This window comes from Mobula hypostoma, chromosome 13, assembly GCF_963921235.1.
Source record: "Mobula hypostoma chromosome 13, sMobHyp1.1, whole genome shotgun sequence".
Taxonomy (NCBI): domain Eukaryota; kingdom Metazoa; phylum Chordata; class Chondrichthyes; order Myliobatiformes; family Myliobatidae; genus Mobula; species Mobula hypostoma.
The window spans coordinates 33,362,793-33,384,615 of record NC_086109.1 but is presented as its reverse complement, the minus strand read 5'-3'; the positions used below and the strand labels follow the sequence as shown (position 1 = coordinate 33,384,615).

Here is a 21,823-nt window from a genome sequence, read left to right as displayed (position 1 = left end):
AGTTAAACATTTTCCTAAACAAATTGGGGAAAAAATCAAGACAAGAGGTCATTTAAGAAAAGTGACATAAAATAAAATAAGTGAGAATAAGGCACTGTAAATTTGTTAGACTTTACAATCGATACTACAATATAAGAACATCCTGTAATATTACAGAACTTCAGTACTTTTAATACTAATGCTATTTCTAGTATCAGAATACTTGTAGAATAGGAATTTCTTTATAATACATAGGCAACTTAGGAGTATAAATAAATGTTTGAACACAACTTGATGGCTTGTTCCATTCCCCAAATGTAAATATAGATCTCAGAAAGTCCAATGAATTGCAAGACAGGCCAGTTAGTTTTTCAGTAGCACATCAGAAAATTATCTCACCAAAATAATATTATACAAGACATTAAAGAAAAAAAATCACTAAATTTGAGTTAACCACATTCACTGTTCGCCAAGTAAAATTTGAGAGTCTCACTGTCATACACATTTATTATTTATTTTGGGATACAGTGCAGGGGGGTCCTTCTGGTCCTTTAAGCCACACGGTCCCAGCCATCCCCATCAAACTTGATTAGCCGTAAGCTAATCATGGGTCAATTTACAATGACCAATTAACCTACTAACCGGTACGCCTGAGGACTGTGGAGGAAGCTGGTGTCTCTGGGGAATACCCATGCAAACTCCTTACAGACCAGCACTGGAATTGAACTTTGAACTCCAGAATCCCCCAAGCTGCAATAACACCACTGCAGTATCATGCTAGTGAAAAACCAATAATGTAAAATGTTGTGAAATATTTGATGTGACTGTACATTTGTTCAAGTGGAAACTGTTGCCAATTCCCCTAACTCACAAATTCTAATATACAGACATGGTCTAACCAGTTTTAGATGCAGTATCAGAAATGTTTGCCTACCAGTTTTTTAGGTCTACCTCTGGGCTTTGTTCCTTCTTCAGCACCACCAGATTTCTGGAAAAGAATTAAATGCAAAAATCAAGTATGCACCAATAAATTAATCATCTTTTTAAAGTGCATTCTATATTCACTCTTGAGAAAACCTGGGAGTCACGATAAGACTAAGTGATTAGCAGCCTTGCGGACAGTGGAAAACTCTACCAAAACCCAGAACCTGCTGGTAAACGGCAGCAGCTCCACGTCAAACAGGTACTTCCAAGTTAAGGCACACTGACGTATTCTTGCTGACAAATCTGTCACTTCTCTCCATTGCAAGACACTGCAGCAAGAGAGCATAGACTTGCCGAAATTCCCCAGCATTTACACTGCTCCCAGATTCTGCACCAGGATAAAAGTGTCTCCACAATCCATTTATTTAAATAGAGAATTTAGATCTGAAAGAAAAATTGGAAAGGGAAGAACAAAATGAATCTTTCATTATTTATATCTAAAACCATTTCAGCAGGCAAGACTTTATAGACAATTTATTTAGTTCAATCTGTAATGGTTGAGAAAATTAGTTAATTTCAAATAGTTTTCAATGCCACTGAATTGCAAAGATTTTTAGAAACACTTCAAAGCAGTAACACATTTGAGATGGCAAAGCAAGGACCTTTCAGTATAAGAAAGCCTTTCACATACGAGACAGCAGTAGCAATATTCTGCCCCTATATTATGTTACACACTGTCCATAAAGTGTCAGGTTTATAGAAATATGCTTGCATTGCATACTCATGGATGGCTTATTCCATTTTATCATCATCAAATCGAAAAATCTTGTTTTACTACCAATAAAACATAATGAGAATTCAGAGGTCAGACAAATACCACAAAGTCCTAAGAGTTATAGCTGTATCTTCCATAGAAGTCATGTTAGCAAGAATTCAAACGCCCTGGGTCCATCATGTGTCCATCACTGCCTAAGAAAATACTGCAGAAAGAATTTGAAGAAAAATCAGTGGAATTATTGCCTTTCCCACACTCCACTACAAGGACTACATATTGGTTGATCTGGAGATAATATTGTCCAGTAGGTTCTTTGGAAGTCCAGGACGATGCGCAGATCTTGTGGTCACACCAATTTTATTAGATATTCATAAAAACAATTATGGTAACCAATTCACCCAACTGTAAGAACCAAAAAAGACAAAAAAAACAACAAAATATCATAAACACGAGGAAATCTGCAGATGCTGGAATTTCAAGCAACACACATAAAAGTTGCTGGTGAACGCCAGGCAGCATCTATAGGAAGAGGTACAGTCGACGTTTCGGGCCGAGACCCTTCATCAGGACTAACTGAAAGAGGAGCTAGTAAGAGATTTGAAAGTGGGGGGGGGGGGGGGGAGATCCAAAATGATAGGAGAAGATAGGAGGGGGAGGGATCCCTATCATAACCCTATATTCTCCTATCATTTCAGATCTTCCCCTCCCCCTCTCACTTTCAAATCTCTTACTAGCTGTTCTTTCAGTTAGTCCTGATGAAGGGTCTCGGCCCAAAACGTCGACTGTACCTCTTCCTAAAGATGCTGCCTAGCCTGCTGCGTTCACCAGCAACTTTCATGTGTATTGAACAAAATATCACGGTCACTTTATACTGAAAATCAGCTAAAACTAGATAGGAAATTATTTGATAATAGCTGTCTATGTAACAGTTCAATTTATTTGGTAACATAGGCTGCAAAGATGGTATAAAGCCACAGAACCAGCTATACTACAAATGACTAAAAATCCAATGAACATTTACAAACAGGTAATCATACAAACACATAAGCAAGCATAAAGTTAAACTACAAGAAAAATGACAACTTGGACCCTAATCCAACAGTATAGACTCTGCTAGGGTGATCTTCACAATGTGGGAGTGGAGGACGCATAATAGGGCAAGCTTGGTGCTTCATGCTTATTCGGGACACAAAACGAAACTGATGTGAGGTATATTTTCTAAACTCTACCTGTGGAATCTGGCTTCCAATATCTCAACCCAAAGTGACAGCAGTTAACACAAACAATTCAGCAAGTCAGACAACATCTATGGAGGGGAATACGCAGCTGACGTTTCAGGCCGGGCCCTTCATCAGATCTCAATTTTGAAAGTACTGTACTCTGAAGCAATGGTAAACCCAGGCGTATAATCTTATTTGAATAAATCTGCCAAATGCTCACTGGGAGCAAGAGAGCATTAGATGTTTTATGGTCAGTGAACCTCTTCCCATTAGATGTACTCTGTGTTCTGTATATATGTACACCCTGTGACCATGTGGGTTTACTGGGGGTACTTCAGTTTTCCCTCATATTCCAAAAAACATGCAGGTTGGTAGGTTAACTTACAACTGTAAATTGCCCTTAGTCAAGTTACTTTTTATTGTCATTTCAACCATAACTGCTGGTACAGTACACAGTAAAAACGAGACAACGTTTTTCAGGACCATGGTGCTACATGAACAATACAAAATCTACACTGAACTATGTAAAAAAACAACACAAAACTACACTAGATTACAGACCTACCCAGGACTGCATAAAATCCACAAAACAGTGCAGGCATTACAATAAATAATAAACAAGACAATAGGCACAGAAGAGGGCAATAGGTTGGTGTCAGTCCAGGCTCTGGGTATTGAGGAGTCTGATGGCTTCAGAGAAGAAACTGTTACATAGTCTGGTCGCGACAACCCAAATACTTTGGTGCCTTTTGCCAGATGGCAGGAGGAAGAGGAGTTTATATGAGGGGTGCGTGGGGTCCTTCATAATGCTGTTTGCTTTGTGGATGCAGCGTGTGGTGTAAATGTCTGTGATGGCGGGAAGAGAGACTCCGATGATCTTCTTAGCTGACCTCACTATCCGCTGCAGGGTCTTGCAATCGGAGATGGTGCAATTTCCAAACCAGGCAGTGATACAGCTGCTCAGGATGCTCTCAATATAACCTCTGTAGAATGTGGTGAGGATAGGGGGTGGGAGATGGACTTTTCTCAGCCTTCGCAGAAAGTAGAGACGCTGCTGGGCTTTCTTTGCTATGGAGCTGGTGTTGAGGGACCAGGTGAGATTCTCCACCAGTGGGTAGTGAGTGGTAGAATCTGTAGGGAATTGATAGAAATGTGGGGGGAAATTAAAATGGGATGAGTATTGGATTAAGATCAGTGTAAACTGTCCCTTTCATTCATCATCATGTACTTGTATATGGTGAGTTAAAGAATCAGAATCAGGTTTATTATCACTGGCATGGGTCATGAAATTTGTTAACTCAGCAGCAGTTCAATGCAATACATAATATAGAAGGAAAAAACTAAAAATAATAAATCAATTACAATATATGTATATTGAATAGATCAAAAAATTGTGCAAAAAACAGAAAAAAATATAAAATAAAAAAGTGAGGTAATGTCCAAGGGTTCAATGTCCATGTAGGAATTGGATGGCAGAGGGGAAGAAGCTGTTCCTGAATCTCTGAGTGTGTGTCTTCAGGCTTCTGTACCTCCTACCTGATGGTAACAGTGAGAAAAGGGCATGCCCTGGGTGCTGGAGGTCCTTAATAATGGACGCTGCCTTTCTGAGACACTGCTCCTTGAAGATGTCCTGGGTACTTTGTAGGCTAGTACTCAAGATGGAGCCACCTAAATTTACAACCCTTTGCAGCTTCTTTTGGTCCTGTGCAGTAGCCCCACCCCCCTCCAATACCAGACAATGATGCAGCCTGTCAGAATGCTCTCCACAGTACATCTATAGAAGTTTTTGAATGTATTTGTTGACATCCCAAATCTCTTCAAACTCTTAATTGACCTGTGGCTCTGACATCAATTGCTATGAAGTGCTTCGAGAGATTGGTTATGGCACACCTCAACCACAGCCTACCAGTCAACGGCAGATGCCATCCCTCTAGCCCTACAGTCCTCCTTAGAACACCTGGAGAATAAAGACGCATACGTAAGGCTCCTTTTCAATGACTACAGCTCTGCCTTTAATACCATCATTCCAAATAAACTGATTCCTAAGCTCCGGAACCTGGGCCTTAGCACTCAGATCTGCAGCTGGATCTTCAACTTCCTCACAGCCAGGACCCAGGCTGTAAAGATAGGGGACAAGCTCTCCTCCACAGTCACTCTGAGCACCAGTGCCCCACAAGGCTGTGTACTCAGCCCCCTGCTGTACTCACTGTACACCCATGATTGTGTAGCCAAGTTTCCATCAAACTCAATACATAAGTTTGCTGATGACACAATTGTAGACCGTATCTCGGGTAATGATGAGTTTGACTACAGAGAGGAAATTAAGAACCTGGTGGCATGCTGCGAAGACAATAACCTATCCCTCAATGTCTGCAAGACGAAGGAATTGGTTGCTGACTTCAGAAGGAGTAGCGGACCGCACGACCCAATTTACATCGGTGGTGCGCAAGTGGAACAGGTCAAAAGCTTTAAGTTCCTCAGGGTCAGTATCACAAATAACCTGATTTGGTCCAACCAAGCAGAGTTCACTGCCAAGAAGGCCCACCAGCGCCTTTGCTTCCTGAGGAAACTAAAGAAATTTGGCCTGTCCCCTAAAACCCTCACTAATTTTTATAGATGCACTGCAGAAAGCATTCTGGTATGGAAGTTCTCCTGTCCAAGACCAAAAGAAGCTGCAAAAGATCGCGAACACGGTGCAGCACATCACACAAACCAATCTTCCATCCGTGGACTCACTTTATACCGCACGCTGCGGGAGCAGTGCTGCCAGGATAATCAAGGACACGACCCACCCAGCCAACACACTTTTCATCCCTCTTCCCTCCGGGCGAAGGTTCAGGAGCTTGAAGACTCGTACGGCCAGATTTGGGAACAGCTACTGCTGAACGGATCCTGACCCGGATCTGGGCCGTACCCTCCAAATATCTGGACCAGCCTCTCGGTTTTTTTGCACTACCTTACTTCCCATTTTTCTATTTTCTATTTATGATTTATAATTTAAATTTTTAATATTTACTAATTTTAACTATTTTTAATATTTAATATTTGTAATTCAGGGAGTGTGAAGCGCAGATTCAAATATCGCTGTGATGATTGTACGTCCTAGTACCAATTGTTTGGTGACAATAAAGTATAAAGTATAATTAAGTATAGCCACTGTCTTACCTTCTTTATAACTGCATCGATATGTTGGGACCAGGTTAGATCCTCAGAGAACTTGATACCCAGGAACTTGAAAGTGTTCACTCTCTCAACTCTGATCCCTCTATTAAGGATTGGTATGTGTTCCTTCGACTTACCCTTCCTGAAGTCCACAATCAGCTCTTTCGTTTTACTGATGTTGAGTGCCAGGTTGGTGATAACATCTCCTCCTCGCTGACTATCAACACTGGTGCACCTCAGGGGTGTGTGCTTAGCCCACTACTCTACTCTGTATATACACATGACTGTGTGGCTAGGCACAGCTCAAATACCATCTATAAATGTGCTGATGATACAAACATTGTTGGTAGAATCTCAGATGGTGACAAGAAGGCATACAGGAGTGAGCTATGTCAACTAGTGGAGTGGTGTCACAGAATCAACCTTGCACTCAATGTCAATAAGACCAAAGAACTGAGTGTGGACTTCAGAAAGGGTAAGACAATGGAACACACACCAGTCTCACACAGGTATCAGAAGTGGAAAGAATGAGTAATTTAAAGTTCTTGTGTGTCAGTATCTCTGAGGATCTAACCTGAACCCAACACAAGCTGCGGAGAGTTGTAAACTTAGTCAGCTCCATCATGGACACTAGCCTCCATGGTATCCAGGACATCTTTAAGGAACAATGCCTCAAAAAGGTGGCATCCATCGTTAAGGACCCCCATCACCGGGGTCTTGTCTTGTTCTCATTGCTACCATCAGGAAGAAGGTACGGAAGCCTAAAGTCAGATACTAATTGATTCAGGAACAGTTTCTTCTCCTCTGCCATCAGATTTCTAAATGGATAGTGAACTCATGAACATTACGTCACTACTTTTTTAAATTTCTATTTTTGCACTACTTTAATTTTTTTATATACACATACACACAATTTATTGTAATTCACAGGTTGTTTTGTATTATATGTATTGCATTGTACCATAGAAACTACAGCACAGAAACAGGCCTTTTGGCCCTTCTTGGCTGTGCCGAACCATTTTCTGCCTAGTCCCACTGACCTGCACATGGACCATATCCCTCCATACACCTCCCATCCATGTATCTGTCCAATTTATTCTTAAATGTTAAAAAAGAATCCGCCTTTACCACCTCGTCTGGCAGCTCATTCCATACTCCCACCACTCTCTGTGTGAAGAAGCCCCCCCAATGTTCCCTTTAAACTTTTCCCCCCTCACCCTTAACCCATGTCCTCTGGTTTTTTTCTCCTCTTGCCTCAGTGGAAAAAGCCTGCTTGCATTCACTCTATCTATACCCATCATAATTTTATATACCTCTATCAAATCTCCCCTCATTCTTCTACGCTCCAGGGAATAAAGTCCTAACCTATTCAACCCTTCTCTGTAACTGAGTTTCTCAAGTCCTGGCAACATCCTTGTAAACCTTCTCTGCACTCTTTCAACCTTATTTATATCCTTCCTGTAATTTGCTGACCAAAACTGAACACAATACTCCAGATTCAGCCTCACCAATGCCTTATACAACCTCATCATAACATTCCAGCTCTTATACTCAATACTTTGATTAATAAAGGCCAATGTACCAAAAGCTCTCTTTACAACCCTATCTACCTGTGACACCACTTTTAGGGAATTTTGTATCTGTATTCCCAGATCTCTCTGTTCCAGTGCCTTACCATTAACCCTGTATGTTCTACGTTGGTTTGTCCTTCCAACGTGCAATACCTCACACTTGTCAGTATTAAACTCCATCTGCCATTTTTTAGCCCATTTTTCCAGCTGGTCCAAGTCCCTCTGCAGGCTCTGAAAACCTTCCTCACTGTCTACTACACCTCCAATCTTTGTATCATCGGCAAACTTGCTGATCCAATTTACCACATTATCATCCAGATCATTGATATAGATGACAAATAACAATGGACCCAGCACTGATTCCTGTGGCACACCACTAGTCACAGGCCTCCACTCAGAGAAGCAATTCTCTACCACCACTCTCTGGCTTCTTCCATCGAGCCAATGTCTAATCCAATTTACCACCTCTCCATGTATACCTAGCGACTGAATTTTCCTAACTAACCTCCCATGCGGGACCTTGTCAAAGGTCTTACTGAAGTCCATGTAGACAATATCCACTGCCTTCCCTTCATCCACTTTCCTGGTAACCTCCTCGAAAAACTCCAATAGATTGGTCAAACATGACCTACCACGCACAAAGCCATGTTGACTCTCCCTAATAAGTCCCTGTCTATCCAAATGCTTGTAGATTCTCTCTCTTAGTACTCCCTCCAATAACTTACCTACTACCGACGTTAAACTTACTGGCCTATAATTTCCCGGGTTACTTTTTGATCCTTTTTTAAACAACGGAACAACAAGAGCCACTCTCCAATCCTCCGGCACCTCACCCGTAGACAGCGACGTTTTAAATATTTCAGCCAGGGCCCCTGCAATTTCAACACTAGTCTCCTTCAAGGTCCGAGGGAACACCCTGTCAGGTCCCGGGGATTTATCCACTTTAATTTTCCTCAAGACAGCAAGGACCTCTTCCTTTTCGATCTGTACAGTTTCCATGATCTCACTACTTGTTTCCCTTAATTCCATAGACTTCATGCCAGTTTCCTTCGTAAACACAGACCGAAAAAAACCTATTTAAGATCTCCCCCATTTCCTTTGGTTCCGCACATAGCCGACCACTCTGATCTTCAAGAGGACCAATTTTATCCCTTACAATCCTTTTGCTCTTAATATACCTGTAAAAGCTCTTTGGGTTATCCTTCACTTTGACTGCTGCAAAGACAACAAATTTCACGACATATGCCAGTGATATTAAACTGCATACTGATTCTGATCAGAAGGACTGAAGCATTTCAAGGCAGTCATTCACCATAATTGTCTCATGGCAATTAGGGATGGGCAAAAATTCTGGATTTACTAGTGATACTCAGATCCTAAAAATTAATTTTAAATATACAGCAATTTTATTTTCCGTGAAGCAAAATAATTTTTCCTGAGGAATCAGAGATTATAAAGTGGAATTTAAAAAATGCCTCATCTCTTCAACACAATAAATTTTAAAGCTGAGCAAATATAATAGAAAGGACATTATTCAAAACGAAAAGAACAGTCTTCCTCAGCATGGAGTTTGCAACTGACAACTTTACTTTTCAGGATCTTTCAAATGCTTGGAATAAGATAAATTTAAATTCAACTCTTTTCTCAGCCTGACATTAGTCACTAAGGTCACAGATTCCACTGTGGCTTGTGGTTCATGCACAAGCAAACAAAGTAAGAGATGGTGGATCAGGAAGAGCAGTTTTACCAACTGCTTAAAGTAGGAACGAACAAAGAAGTTAATCACTCTTGCTGGTCAGAGATTTGGAATGTTAAGCTTTGCCAGATATCAAACTGGAGGTGTCAGGCAAACAGCCATGAAATTCCAAAGGTATGCATCAGTTGGCCCTCTCTTTAACAAAACAAAAACAAACCAAATATTATTTTAAAAAATGGTTCCAGCAGAAATAGTGCATTTACTATTTACAAATGTGTTTTCTCAAAACAAACTATGATCTCAAAATTGGTCCACATGTTTTAGGTACTGCATAAAGCACAATAGCTAATTGGTTTTCCCTTCGAATATCATGAGATTAGCCGAAAAGACTTTTCAAACTATGGTGGGTTTATACTCAAAAGTAAATGGCCCCGACAGGATTCACCCAAATTAGCACAGCTACAGACGTGTTGCTATCTGCTGATCTGAGAGGTGAATACTCTCCATGGCAGCAGTCTCAACGGTTATCATGGTGGAGATAGGGGCTTCAGCTGTCTGTTCCAAAATCCCACTCGCATGAGGAACAAAGGAATAAATTTCACGCCCTCACTAGATTCATGAGTGTAAGGTACATACTGCTGACAATAACTAAACAAGCCATTTCAGTAACTAGTCAGGGATTCATTCAGGATTTGTTATGTGCAGTGCAGATGGTGCTGTAAAACAGGATGTGAGCAATTATTGCATGCTGTGTGGGCTCTTTGGCCTCATTACTGATGAACTACACTCTGTGGTCACTTTATTAGGTACACCTGTACACTACACGTTAATGTAAATGTCTAATCAGGCAATCACGTGGTATCAACTCAGTGCATAAAACCATGCAGACATGGTCAAAAGGTTTAGTAGTTGTTAAGACCAAACATCAGAATGGGGAAGAAAGGTGATTTAAGTGACTTTGACCGTGGAATGATTGATGATGCCAGTCAGGGCGGTCTGAGTATCTCAGAAACTGCTGATCTCCTGGGATTTTCATGCATTAACAGTCTTTACAGAGAATGGTGCAAAGAACCAAAAATAATCCAGTGAGCAGCAGTTCTGTGGGTGAAAATGCCTTGTTAATGAGAGAGGATAGAGGAGGATGGCCAGACTGGTTCAAGCTGACTGTAACTCAAACAACCAAGTGTTCCAACGGTGGTGTGCAGAAGAGCATCTCTGAATGCACATGTCGAACCTTAGAGTGGATGGGCTACAGAAGCAGAAGACCTTGAACATATTTCTGTGGCCACTTTGTTAGGTACAAGAGATAACTAATAAAGTGGCCACTGAGTGTATGAAAACTTTGAATGGTGAGTGGAGAGGGTCACTTTGCCTGGATTGGGAACAATAGGCTCCTTGAGAAAGGCACTATCAGAGAGTTCCTTAGCGTTCAAGACTTAATGCTAATTGCACTTTGACTGTTCAATGAAAGTTGTAGCTTGCATCCAAAAGTACCTGTTTAAACCTGCAAGGGCATAAAAGCATTGTACAAATAGCAATAACACTAGGTGTAAGGGAGACAAGGGACCTCAGATGTTGGGAAAAAACTGGGAACATTAGGACCAAGTCTGACACAAGATCAGACTTGTTAATATAAGCACAAGTAGCAGGTCCAATTTCAGCTGAAAATATTTACTTAGATTAAAAACGTCTGTGTGATTTGAGCATTAAAGGAAAGCGCTAACCTATCCAATTCCTAAGTGTACATAAATGTCTTTGACAATACATTCTTACTCAGAGCATATCATTTAACTTTTTTAAATGTATAAATAACATCAGAAGTTCAAATATGCAATGAATTCATGTAATTGAAGCAACTCTTCCGAATCACAAATTTTTCTAAATAAGAATGGCTTCTTATATAGCATTTTCCAGAATAAAATATAGTGATACATTTGATTTTTTTCTATTAAAGTTATCAACTGAGTTTTAAATGGAATTATAAAAGCTACTCTCAAGACAGCTGAAATCACCAGGGGGAAAAAAAACCATCCTTATCTGCCAATGGGACATCATTAGCAGAAAAGCATGCGTTCTCAAATCAAACAGAAATCACACCCAATGCTATAGATTCCTCAGCAGAACTATTATAAAATGTTATCCTTTCTCATCAGGAGCTTTCCACTGAAAATATAAATGATGCATTGTGTGACGACAGACCAAATTATCAGAAGATTGATGCCGATAAGAGGACAATGGGGGAACATTCAGAAATGTTAATGAGAGACGAGAGGGATTAACGAAAAGGAGACACAGTTCCAAGTATTGTCAGAGACCGGTGGCTTTGAACCCTGAACTGTTTGAAGTTTGATGGACAGGCGATACTCCAGCAGGGGGATAAAAAGGGACAGGTTTGCTAAGGCAACAGACACACGACACCACGAGGTAACGAGACCCTGGAAGCGGTGTGCCCCCACAAGTTGGTGCGAGTTTTGGAGGTCTGGTCGCGGGACCAGCCATAGACGCACAGGGTGGAAAGATACGGTCGGGCAGGAACCCGGTGTGTGCGTCCGCCCTTGCCTGGGTGCCGGGTTCACCGCAGAAGAACGATCGTATCTGGAATGGAGGGGTCACAGTCGGTGACCTCAGAAGACATTACAAAGGGCTCGCCCGAAAGCTAACTGCGAGGAATATCGAAGGTCTGTTTGGAATCCGTTTTGAATATTCATTCGCTTTCGCTCTCTCTCTTCTCCCCGCCCTGACAGCACAACAGCGATTACTGCGAACTGAACTGAACTAAATTGAACTGAACTTTGCGTCACTTGAAACTGATCATTTACCCGTAGACTGCGATAGAGCTTGATTGATCCTATTATCCTAGTTCTGTGTACGTGTGTTTTATCATTGCTAAACTGTTGCATTTATATCCTTTTGATTAGAGTACTGTGTTGCTTATTTCTTTAATAAAACTTTATTAGTTCCAGTAATCCAGACTCCAACTAAGTGGTCCATTTCTGCTGGTTTGGCAACCCAGTTACGGGGTACATAACAATTATACCTCATGTGGACCTCAGTACACCCATCAGTGACACAACATAAACAAAGTAGCTGCAAGATAATACAACGGACTTCTGCTATCTGACTCAAAAAATATATACTTAGGCATTTGAAGAGCGTAACATTTTCTGCATAAAATAAGAATGGATATTTCCCTGCACAATATTTTATATTTTATATTTTTTTAATTAAAATTAGTTCTCTCCTTGCTTATTAAGCATGTATGAGTATAATCAACATTGATGGACATGAAATTCATAAAAATAACTCAAAATTAGGTGTCTTTTGGACCCAGAGAAATGGTTTACAAATTCCAAAACAATTAAAGGAGTGACAATCTATTCTGTTAAAAGTTTTATGTAGTTATATGCCTACATATCCTACGGAGAAAAGTGGACCATGATGCCCTCACATTATCAAAGTACGCAAGTTGGAATGAATTAATCGTAGACAAAAGGAAACTGTTCAAGACACTTGAGCACTTCCCAGAAAACATTCAATGACTCATTATTACAGCTGTGTATGTGTGCGCAATGTTGTAAATGTCTTTACCTGCAATATAAAAACAAATTCACTTACAACTGTTATTGATCAACATTCTTCCAAAGACCAGTTTCAATTCAAATTCAAATTCAACAATTGCTGCCACCCTATCAGAATGCCCTTCTTAAGTTCTTTCTGAATGACAGAAAACTACTTATAACCACTAAAATTATTGCTTTGTTATGTGTACTACAACACCCTTCGCTTACTAGATCCTCCACCGAGCTTCCTTGACATGCATGGCAAATCGATATGAAATACAAGACATTAGAGTAGAGACAAAAGAAACCAACCTGAAACATTAAAATTTGCTCTACATAAACAGGTGCTTTCTGACCTGTTGAATGTGTGTAACATTTTCTGTTAGCTTCCATATCACTTCCCACCTATTATTAGTAAAAACCTAGAGGGCAGGCAACCTAACAATAATACATTAACTTTGATTAAGAATTAGGGAAAAAAATATATAATTCAGCAATGTCAAGCTTGGTAGGGGCATTATATACATGAGAATGTAACTCAGGGTCCTAGGTACGCAGAAAAATATCCTGCATCAGTGCAATTTTCACTGCATTCATCTCAAGGATTACCAACCTGTGGAAAGTGCTTCCCCAATGTTGTGAAGCATTAATTCAAAGTGTTTTTTTTGGTGGAATCAATCAAAGTGTTTTTTTTTGGTGCACAGTGTGCTGCCATCAAAATGGCTAAGTAACCATGCAAGGTAAAGAATACAGACAGGAAACTAGAAACAAACTGTTATTAAACTATATTTAAGCATTTAGGTATGCAAAAGTTTTCCATATCCATTTTCTTCCAACCTCCAGTAGAGTCTTAAGTTTATAAATCTCCGGAACAGTTTAAAATTCCTTAAATTGATAATATCTTTAGAAGATGGAAACATATACACGTTAGATATAGTTGCTTTTTAAAGCCGTAAAGCTTCATGAGCATAAATCATGACCTAGCATATTATAAAGACTGGAGAAATCCAGGCAATTAAACTGAAGATTTTCAGCCTGTTTTTGAAACAGACCTAGTTTGCAAATACTTGACATTCACTGCAGCAAGTGATTTCTGGGATTGCATCAAACAGGAGATGGCTATACATATATAAAAAAAGAGTTGCCTGTGAAGTCAGTGTCAATCACTTTAGCATCTTCAGGGTTTCTGCATTAAGCTACAAATATGCAAACACCCAGAGATAGCTGTCAATTTCACAGAGAAATTAAAGTCAAATTATAAAGACAACGTTTTTAAATCTTGCACTCAATATACCTTACTATTACTTCAGCATTTTATTGCATTTCTAATTATTTACCATAAACTTACATTAACTTTCACAAACAACAGGAATGCTGCAGATGCTGGAAATTCAAGCAACACACATCAAAGTTGCTGGTGAACGCAGCAGGCCAGGCAGCATCTCTAGGAAGAGGTACAGTCGACATTTCAGACCGAGACCCTTCGTCAGGACTAACTGAAGGAAGAGATAGTAAGAGATTTGAAAGTGGGAGGGGGAGGGGGAGATGCAAAATGATAGGAGAAGACAGGAGGGGGAGGGATGGAGCCAAGAGCTGGACAGGTGATTGGCAAAGCGGAAATGAGAGGATCATGGGACAGGAGCTCCGGGGAGAAAGACAAGGGGGGGGGAATCCCAGAGGATGGGCAAGGGGTATAGTCAGAGGGACAGAGGGAGAAAAAGGAGAGTGAGAGAAAGAATGTGTGTATAAAAATAAATAACAGATGGGGTACGAGGGGGAGGTGGGGCATTAGCAGAAGTTAGAGAAGTCGATGTTCATGCCATCAGGTTGGAGGCTACCCAGACGGAATATAAGGTGTTGTTCCTCTAACCTGAGTGTGGCTTCATCTTTACAGTAGAGGAGGCCGTGGATAGACATGTCAGAATGGGAATGGGATCTGGAATTAAAATGTGTGGCCACTGGGAGATCCTGCTTTCTATGGCGGACAGAGTGTAGGTGTTCAGGAAAGCGGTCTCCCAGTCTGCATCGGGTCTCGCCAATATATAAAAGGCCACATCGGGAGCACCGGACGCAGTATATCACCCCAGTCGACTCACAGGTGAAGTGATGCCTCACCTGGAAGGACTGTTTGGGGCCCTGAATGGTGGTAAGGGAGGAAGTGTAAGGGCATGTGTAGCACTTGTTCCGCTTACAAGGATAAGTGCCAGGAGGGAGATCAGTGGGGAGGGATGGGGGGGACGAATGGACAAGGGAGTCACGTAGGGAGCGATCCCTGCGGAAAGCAGAGAGGGGGGAAGGGAAAGATGTGCTTAGTGGTGGGATCTCGTTGGTGGTGGCGGAAGTTACACAGAATAATATGTTAGACCCGGAGGCTGGTGGGGTGGTAGGTGAGGACCAGGGGAACCCTATTCTTAGTGGGGTGGCGGGAGGATGGAGTGAGAGCAGATGTACGTGAAATGGGAGAGATGCGTTTGAGAGCAGAGTTGATAGTGGAGGAAGGGAAGCCCCTTTCTTTAAAAAAGGACATCTCCCTCGTCCTGGTCAGCAATTCGGGTATGACACCCAAAACTAATCTCCCATCATTTTGAAGGGACTCCACATTTACATTTTTGATTCCAAAGTGGATGTCCTTGCATTTATCAACATTGCCATCCATTTGTATCACCTATTCACATAATCTATATATTATTCCTTGGAAGCCACACACCAATCAACACAGCTCAACACAAGCTTGTTGCTCAATATTCCAGCATCAGCAGTCTGTTGGGTCCTCAATGAGCTTCCATTCATCAGCAAGTACAGATTTATTACATTTTGTCTCATCATCCAAATTATTAATATTGACTGTAAAATTCTGGGGCTCAATACCAATACCTCCTATATTCCTCTAGTCACACTCTCCTAACCCAAAGTGACCCACTTATCCCTACACTCCTTTATAAACATTAGCCAATCCTCCATCCACACCAGCACAGTACACCCAACTCTTTGTCCTCTTACTTTGTTTAATGTCACTTTTGTAGCGTCTCTGTGAAAGTCTTCAGTAAGTACAAGTTCAGCATATCTGCTGGTTCTCCCACTCTTCTGATACAGGTTACAACCTCAAATAAATAGGATTTGCCACATGAGATTTCCCTTCCATTCATCCATGTCGACTCTTACTAAACTGATTAAGTTCCCTGCCAACAATACCTCATGTACTTTCTCTGTTGTTGATGCCAAACTCACATGTCTGTAGCTTCCAATTTTCCCTCTTCCCCTTTCTTAAAAAGTGCGGTTACATTTGCTGCCTTCCAATCTGCAAAAACCTCTCTGGGCTCTAAAGTTTTGTAAGGTGACAGATAATACTTCACACTTTATTGTCGCCAAACAATTGATACTAGAACGTACAATCATCACAGCAATATTTGATAGAGTCACTGCCCCTAGAGCCTCCTCTGCAGGTTCTGGGATTTAGTGGTAGTTTGAGTCATTCATTTCTATAATATTATTTTGGTACTAATGGCAAGTTCTTACAGCTCCTCCTACAAAATCTATTGTTCATCAGATATTTTATGCTTTCTTTGATACAGCCTGAGACAAAATATATTAGTTCCATTTCTGTGGCATTTCCTTATTCCCCAACACAATTTTGCCTGTCTCAATATACAGAGTTCAAAGTGATTTCAGTGTTCCTATCTACAAACTCAGAGAAGCTTTTTCTCTAATGTCTATCACTAACTAATTTAGTTTTCTCATTTCTTATCAATATATTGGACAGCCTTTATTTCCTAGGTTTGTCAAACATCAATCTATTTCTTTTGCAACACAAACAATTCTTGTTTGATCTAACACCATCTTTAACTTCTATTGTAAACAAATTATCAAAGTACCTCTGGATAAATAATAAATGCATAAAATCACATTCAGGTAATCAAAACTTTTCAAAGCTAATGACTGATGAAACAGGACTTCAGATTGTGTCACTCAGACAAAAATTATTTCATTTCAACACTGAATGTTTTATGACACAAACAATAATTTTTTTTGCCTCTGTACAGGAAGTGGACATTAAATGAAATCTGAAATGTGTCTAGAGGCTCGTTTTCTGTGGGATTTCAGAAGAGCAAAAAAAAACTCTCTTTGCCAAAGAGAATTCTTACTTCCTCTCTTGGCTTAGAATCAATGAATGAATATTACTTTGAATGCTTTATTCATAATATTTAATCCGGTGTTTTTTATATATCAATGAGCAATAGAATGACAAATGGCATGAATTACATTGCTCAGCAGGCAATCTTCGCTCCATGCAGGATGTGAGCCTACACAAAGCATTTAAGTTAAAATTATTTTATGTAGGTGGTCAATAGTATTAAAAAAATCTACTCTTATTTGAATGATGGGTATCTTACTGGCCAAAATAAATAACTACCCATGATACATGATAGGATCAGTGAGATTCATAATTTTTCAAACAGCATCAGATTTTATGCTTGTGCCTGGTACTGTTGAAATGTTGCTTTTGGCTAGATAGATCCAGGAGTATTGGGACTATTGGAAAGTTAATTAATTCTTAACTTCTTTACTTCAAACTTACTCTTTAATTTGAAAGATTAGTGAATATCAATAATTGTTACTAAGGTAACAACTGAGAAAACAGCAGCTTTGTTACTCTGCTGATTTGGAAAAGCTGCACTTATCTGGTTGTAGACTTAGCCACATACTGTATATCCCTCCTCCTGTTTTGCCTGAACAAATACAGATAGGAGAGGGTGGAGATTCTTGAGCAGAATCAAATGTACTTGTAATGAGCAAAACAAGTAGCTGATAATCTTGCACTATCTAACAAATACAAACATTTCTTCAAAATGCCACACTTTTAGATAAGCAGCTTTTTGCACATCAATGCTTTTTTTTCTCCACCTACACCAGACTTGTCTTTCTCACTTTTTCCATTAGTGGCAAAATTTCTCTCAACCCATTTAAAGCGCTTGGTTGAGACTTTAAGATAAATGGGCACTAGAGTCCGTAGTATCCAGGACATCTTCAAGGAGCGATGTCTCAGAAAGGTGGCATCCATCATTAAGGACCCCCATCACCCAGGTTAGGCCTTCTTCTCATTACTACCATCAGGAAGGAGGTACAGAAGCCTGAAGACATGCACTCAACATTGCTACCATTAAGAAGAAGGTATAGATGCCTGAAGGTACACACTGACTGGAAAATAACGATTAATCATCTTGAAGATACACATTATTTAAATTACTAAATTTTATACTGCATTTGGGGAAGTAGTTGCAACGGAATGTAATCTTGGAATGGAAATGGTCAAGTTCAGCAGGATACCTATGTAGCAATTGTATCATTTTATATATCAATTTATTTAAGATGATAGATCAAAGTTGCTGGTGAACGCAGCAGGCCAAGCAGCATCTATAGGAAGAGGCGCAGTCGACGTTTCAGGCCGAGACCCTTCGTCAGGACTAACTGAAGGAAGAGTGAGTAAGGGATTTGAAAGCTGGAGGGGGAGGGGGAGATGCAAAATGATAGGAGAAGACAGGAGGGGGAGGGATAGAGCCGAGAGCTGGACAGGTGATAGGCAAAAGGGGATACGAGAGGATCATGGGACAGGAGGTCCGGCAAGAAAGACGGGGGGGGGGGTGACCCAGAGGATGGGCAAGAGGTATATTCAGAGGGACAGAGGGAGAAAAAGGAGAGTGAGAGAAAGAATGTGTGCATAAAAATGAGTAACATATGGGGTACGAGGGGGAGGTGGGGCATTAATGGAAGTTAGAGAAGTCAATGTTCATGCCATCAGGTTGGAGGCTACCCAGACGGAATATAAGGTGTTGTTCCTCCAACCTGAGTGTGGCTTCATCTTTACAGTAGAGGAGGCCGTGGATAGACATGTCAGAATGGGAATGGGATCTGGAATTAAAATGTGTGGCCACCGGGAGATCCTGTTTTCTCTGGTGGACAGAGCATACATGTTCAGCAACGCGGTCTCCCAGTCTGCATCGGGTCTCACCAATATATAAAAGGCCACATCGGGAGCACCGGACGCAGTATATCACCCCAGTCGACTCACAGGTGAAGTGATGCCTCACCTGGAAGGACTGTTTGGGGCCCTGAATGGTGGTAAGGGAGGAAGTATAAGGGCATGTGTAGCACTTGTTCCGCTTACACGGATAAGTGCCAGGAGGGAGATCAGTGGGGAGGGATGGGGGGGACGAATGGACAAGGGAGTTGTGTAGGGAGCGATCCCTGCAGAATGCAGAGAGGGGGGGGGAGGGAAAGATGTGCTTAGTGGTGGGATCCCGTTGGAGGTGGCGGAAGTTACAGAGAATAATATGTTGGACCCGGAGGCTGGTGGGGTGGTAGGTGAGGACCAGGGGAACCCTATTCCTAGTGGGGTGGCGGGAGGATGGAGTGAGAGCAGATGTACGTGAAATGGGGGAGATGCGTTTAAGAGCAGAGTTGATAGTGGAGGAAGGGAAGCCCCTTTCTTTAAAAAAGGAAGACATCTCCCTCGTCCTAGAATGAAAAGCCTCATCCTGAGAGCAGATGCGGCGGAGATGGAGGAATTGCGAGAAGGGGATAGCGTTTTTGCAAGAGACAGGGTGAGAAGAGGAATAGTCCAGATAGCTGTGAGAGTCAGTAGGCTTATAGTAGACATTAGTGGATAAGCTGTCTCCAGAGACAGAGACAGAAAGATCTAGAAAGGGGAGGGAGGTGTCAGAAATGGACCAGGTAAACTTGAGGACAGGGTGAAAGTTGGAGGCAAAGTTAATAAAGTCAACGAGTTCTGCATGCGTGCAGGAAGCAGCGCCAATGCAGTCGTCGATGTAGCGAAGGAAAAGTGGGGGACAGATACCAGAATAGGCACGGAACATAGATTGTTCCACAAACCCAACAAAAAGGCAGGCATAGCTAGGACCCATACGGGTGCCCATAGCTGCACCTTTAGTTTGGAGGAAATGGGAGGAGCAAAAGGAGAAATTATTAAGAGTAAGGACTAATTCCGCTAGACGGAGCAGAGTGGTGGTAGGGGGGAACTGATTAGGTCTGGAATCCAAAAAGAAGCGTAGAGCTTTGAGACCTTCCTGATGGGGGATGGAAGTATATAAGGACTGGACATCCATGGTGAAAATAAAGCGGTGGGGGCCAGGGAACTTAAAATCATCGAAAAGTTTAAGAGCGTGAGAAGTGTCACGAACATAGGTCGGAAGGGATTGAACAAGGGGTGATAAAACAGTGTTGAGGTATGCAGAAACGAGTTCGGTGGGGCAGGAGCAAGCTGAGACAATAGGTCGGCCAGGACAGGCAGGTTTGTGGATCTTGGGTAGGAGGTAGAAACGGGAAGTGCGGGGTGTAGGAACTATAAGGTTGGTAGCAGTGAATGGGAGATCCCCTGAGCGGATAAAGTCGTTGATAGTGTGGGAGACAATGGCCTGGTGCTTCTTAGTGGGGTCACGATCGAGGGGTAAATAAGAGGAGGTATCCGCGAGTTGTCGCTGTGCCTCGGCAAGGTAGAGGTCAGTACGCCAGACTACAACAACATCCCCCTTATCAGCGGGTTTAATAATAAGGTTAGGATTAGTGCGGAGGGAGTGGAGAGCAGAGAGTTCCGAAGGAGTGAGGTTGGAATGGGGACAAGGTGCGGTGAAGTCGAGACGGTTGATGTCCCGTCGGCAGTTGGCAATAAAGAGATCCAGAGCAGGCAGAAGACCAGAGCGGGGTGTCCATGAAGAAGAGGAGGGTTGAAGACGGGAGAAGGGGTCATCGGTGGGGGTGGAAGAGTCCTTGCCGAAGAAGTAGGCTCGGAGACGGAGACGGCGGAAGTTCCGCATCATGGCGAACACGGAACTCAGTGAGGTGTGGGCGAAGGGGGACAAAGGTGAGGCCCTTACTGAGAGAATCCTGGGACCATCTGCAGAATTCCTGTTGTTTGTATTTAAGATGATATTTACATTCTCTCTTTGATTATATTTACCTAGTACTATTGCCAGCTCCACCCCCACATCAAGGACATCTTCAAAAGACAATGCCTCAAAAAGGCAACTTCCATCTTTCTTTCTTTTTAAATCTTTTTATTGAGTAAGTATACAAAAAAGGTAAGCCATATAAACATTAATACAATGTTAAAGTATAATAAAATTCCAAAAGATAACAATACCAAAAAGAAAATACTACAAACAATGTAATTTAAGCATAAGAAACCAAGATAACATAATAGTATACTAGATTTTATATATATCAATGGAAAAAAAGAAAAAAAAACCCCAAAAAAAAAACCCACCGTGCAACTAACTAAAAGCAAAGCAAAGCAATGGGCTAACTTGAAACCAAACAGAGTTAAACTTAAAATCACGTCCTCAATCCCGACCTCCATTAAAACAGTGAAAAAAAAACAAGAAGGGTAAATATTACATTAAATGAAAATATCGAATAAAAGGTCCCCAAATCTGTTCAAATTTAAATGAAGAATCATAAAGGTTACTTCTAATTTTCTCCAGATTCAAACATAAAATCGTCTGAGAAAACCAAAAAAAGGTAGTTGGAGCATTAAGCTCTTTCCAATGTTGTAAAATACATCTTTTCGCCATTAAAGTAAGAAATGCAATCATTCTACGGGCTGAAGGGGAAAGATTACTAGAAATTTTAGGTAGTCCAAAGATAGCAGTAATAGGGTGAGGAGAGATATCTATATTTAATACCTTAGAAATAATATTGAAAATATCTCTCCAAAAAGTTTCCAAAGTAGGGCAAGACCAAAACATATGAGTTAAAGAGGCTATCTGCCCCGAACATCTATCACAGAAAGGATTAATATGCGAGTAAAAACGCGCTAACTTATCTTTGGACATATGTGCTCTATGAACCACTTTAAATTGAATTAGGGAATGTTTAGCACAAATAGAGGAAGTATTAACTAATTGTAAAATCTGCCCCCAATC

General features: G+C 41.2%; 1 protein-coding gene across 6 annotated transcripts in view; it reads right to left on the bottom strand.

The window, feature by feature from the left end:
- Positions 1-21,823, bottom strand: part of LOC134355532 (high mobility group protein HMG-I/HMG-Y-like) — a 103,961-nt gene that overhangs the window by 49,473 nt on the left and 32,665 nt on the right. For all 6 annotated transcript variants that reach the window (XM_063065535.1, XM_063065536.1, XM_063065534.1 and 3 more), the window contains one exon: positions 914-967. In XM_063065535.1, coding sequence (XP_062921605.1) covers positions 914-967 — 54 coding nt within the window. The remainder of the gene's footprint in view (positions 1-913; positions 968-21,823) is intronic.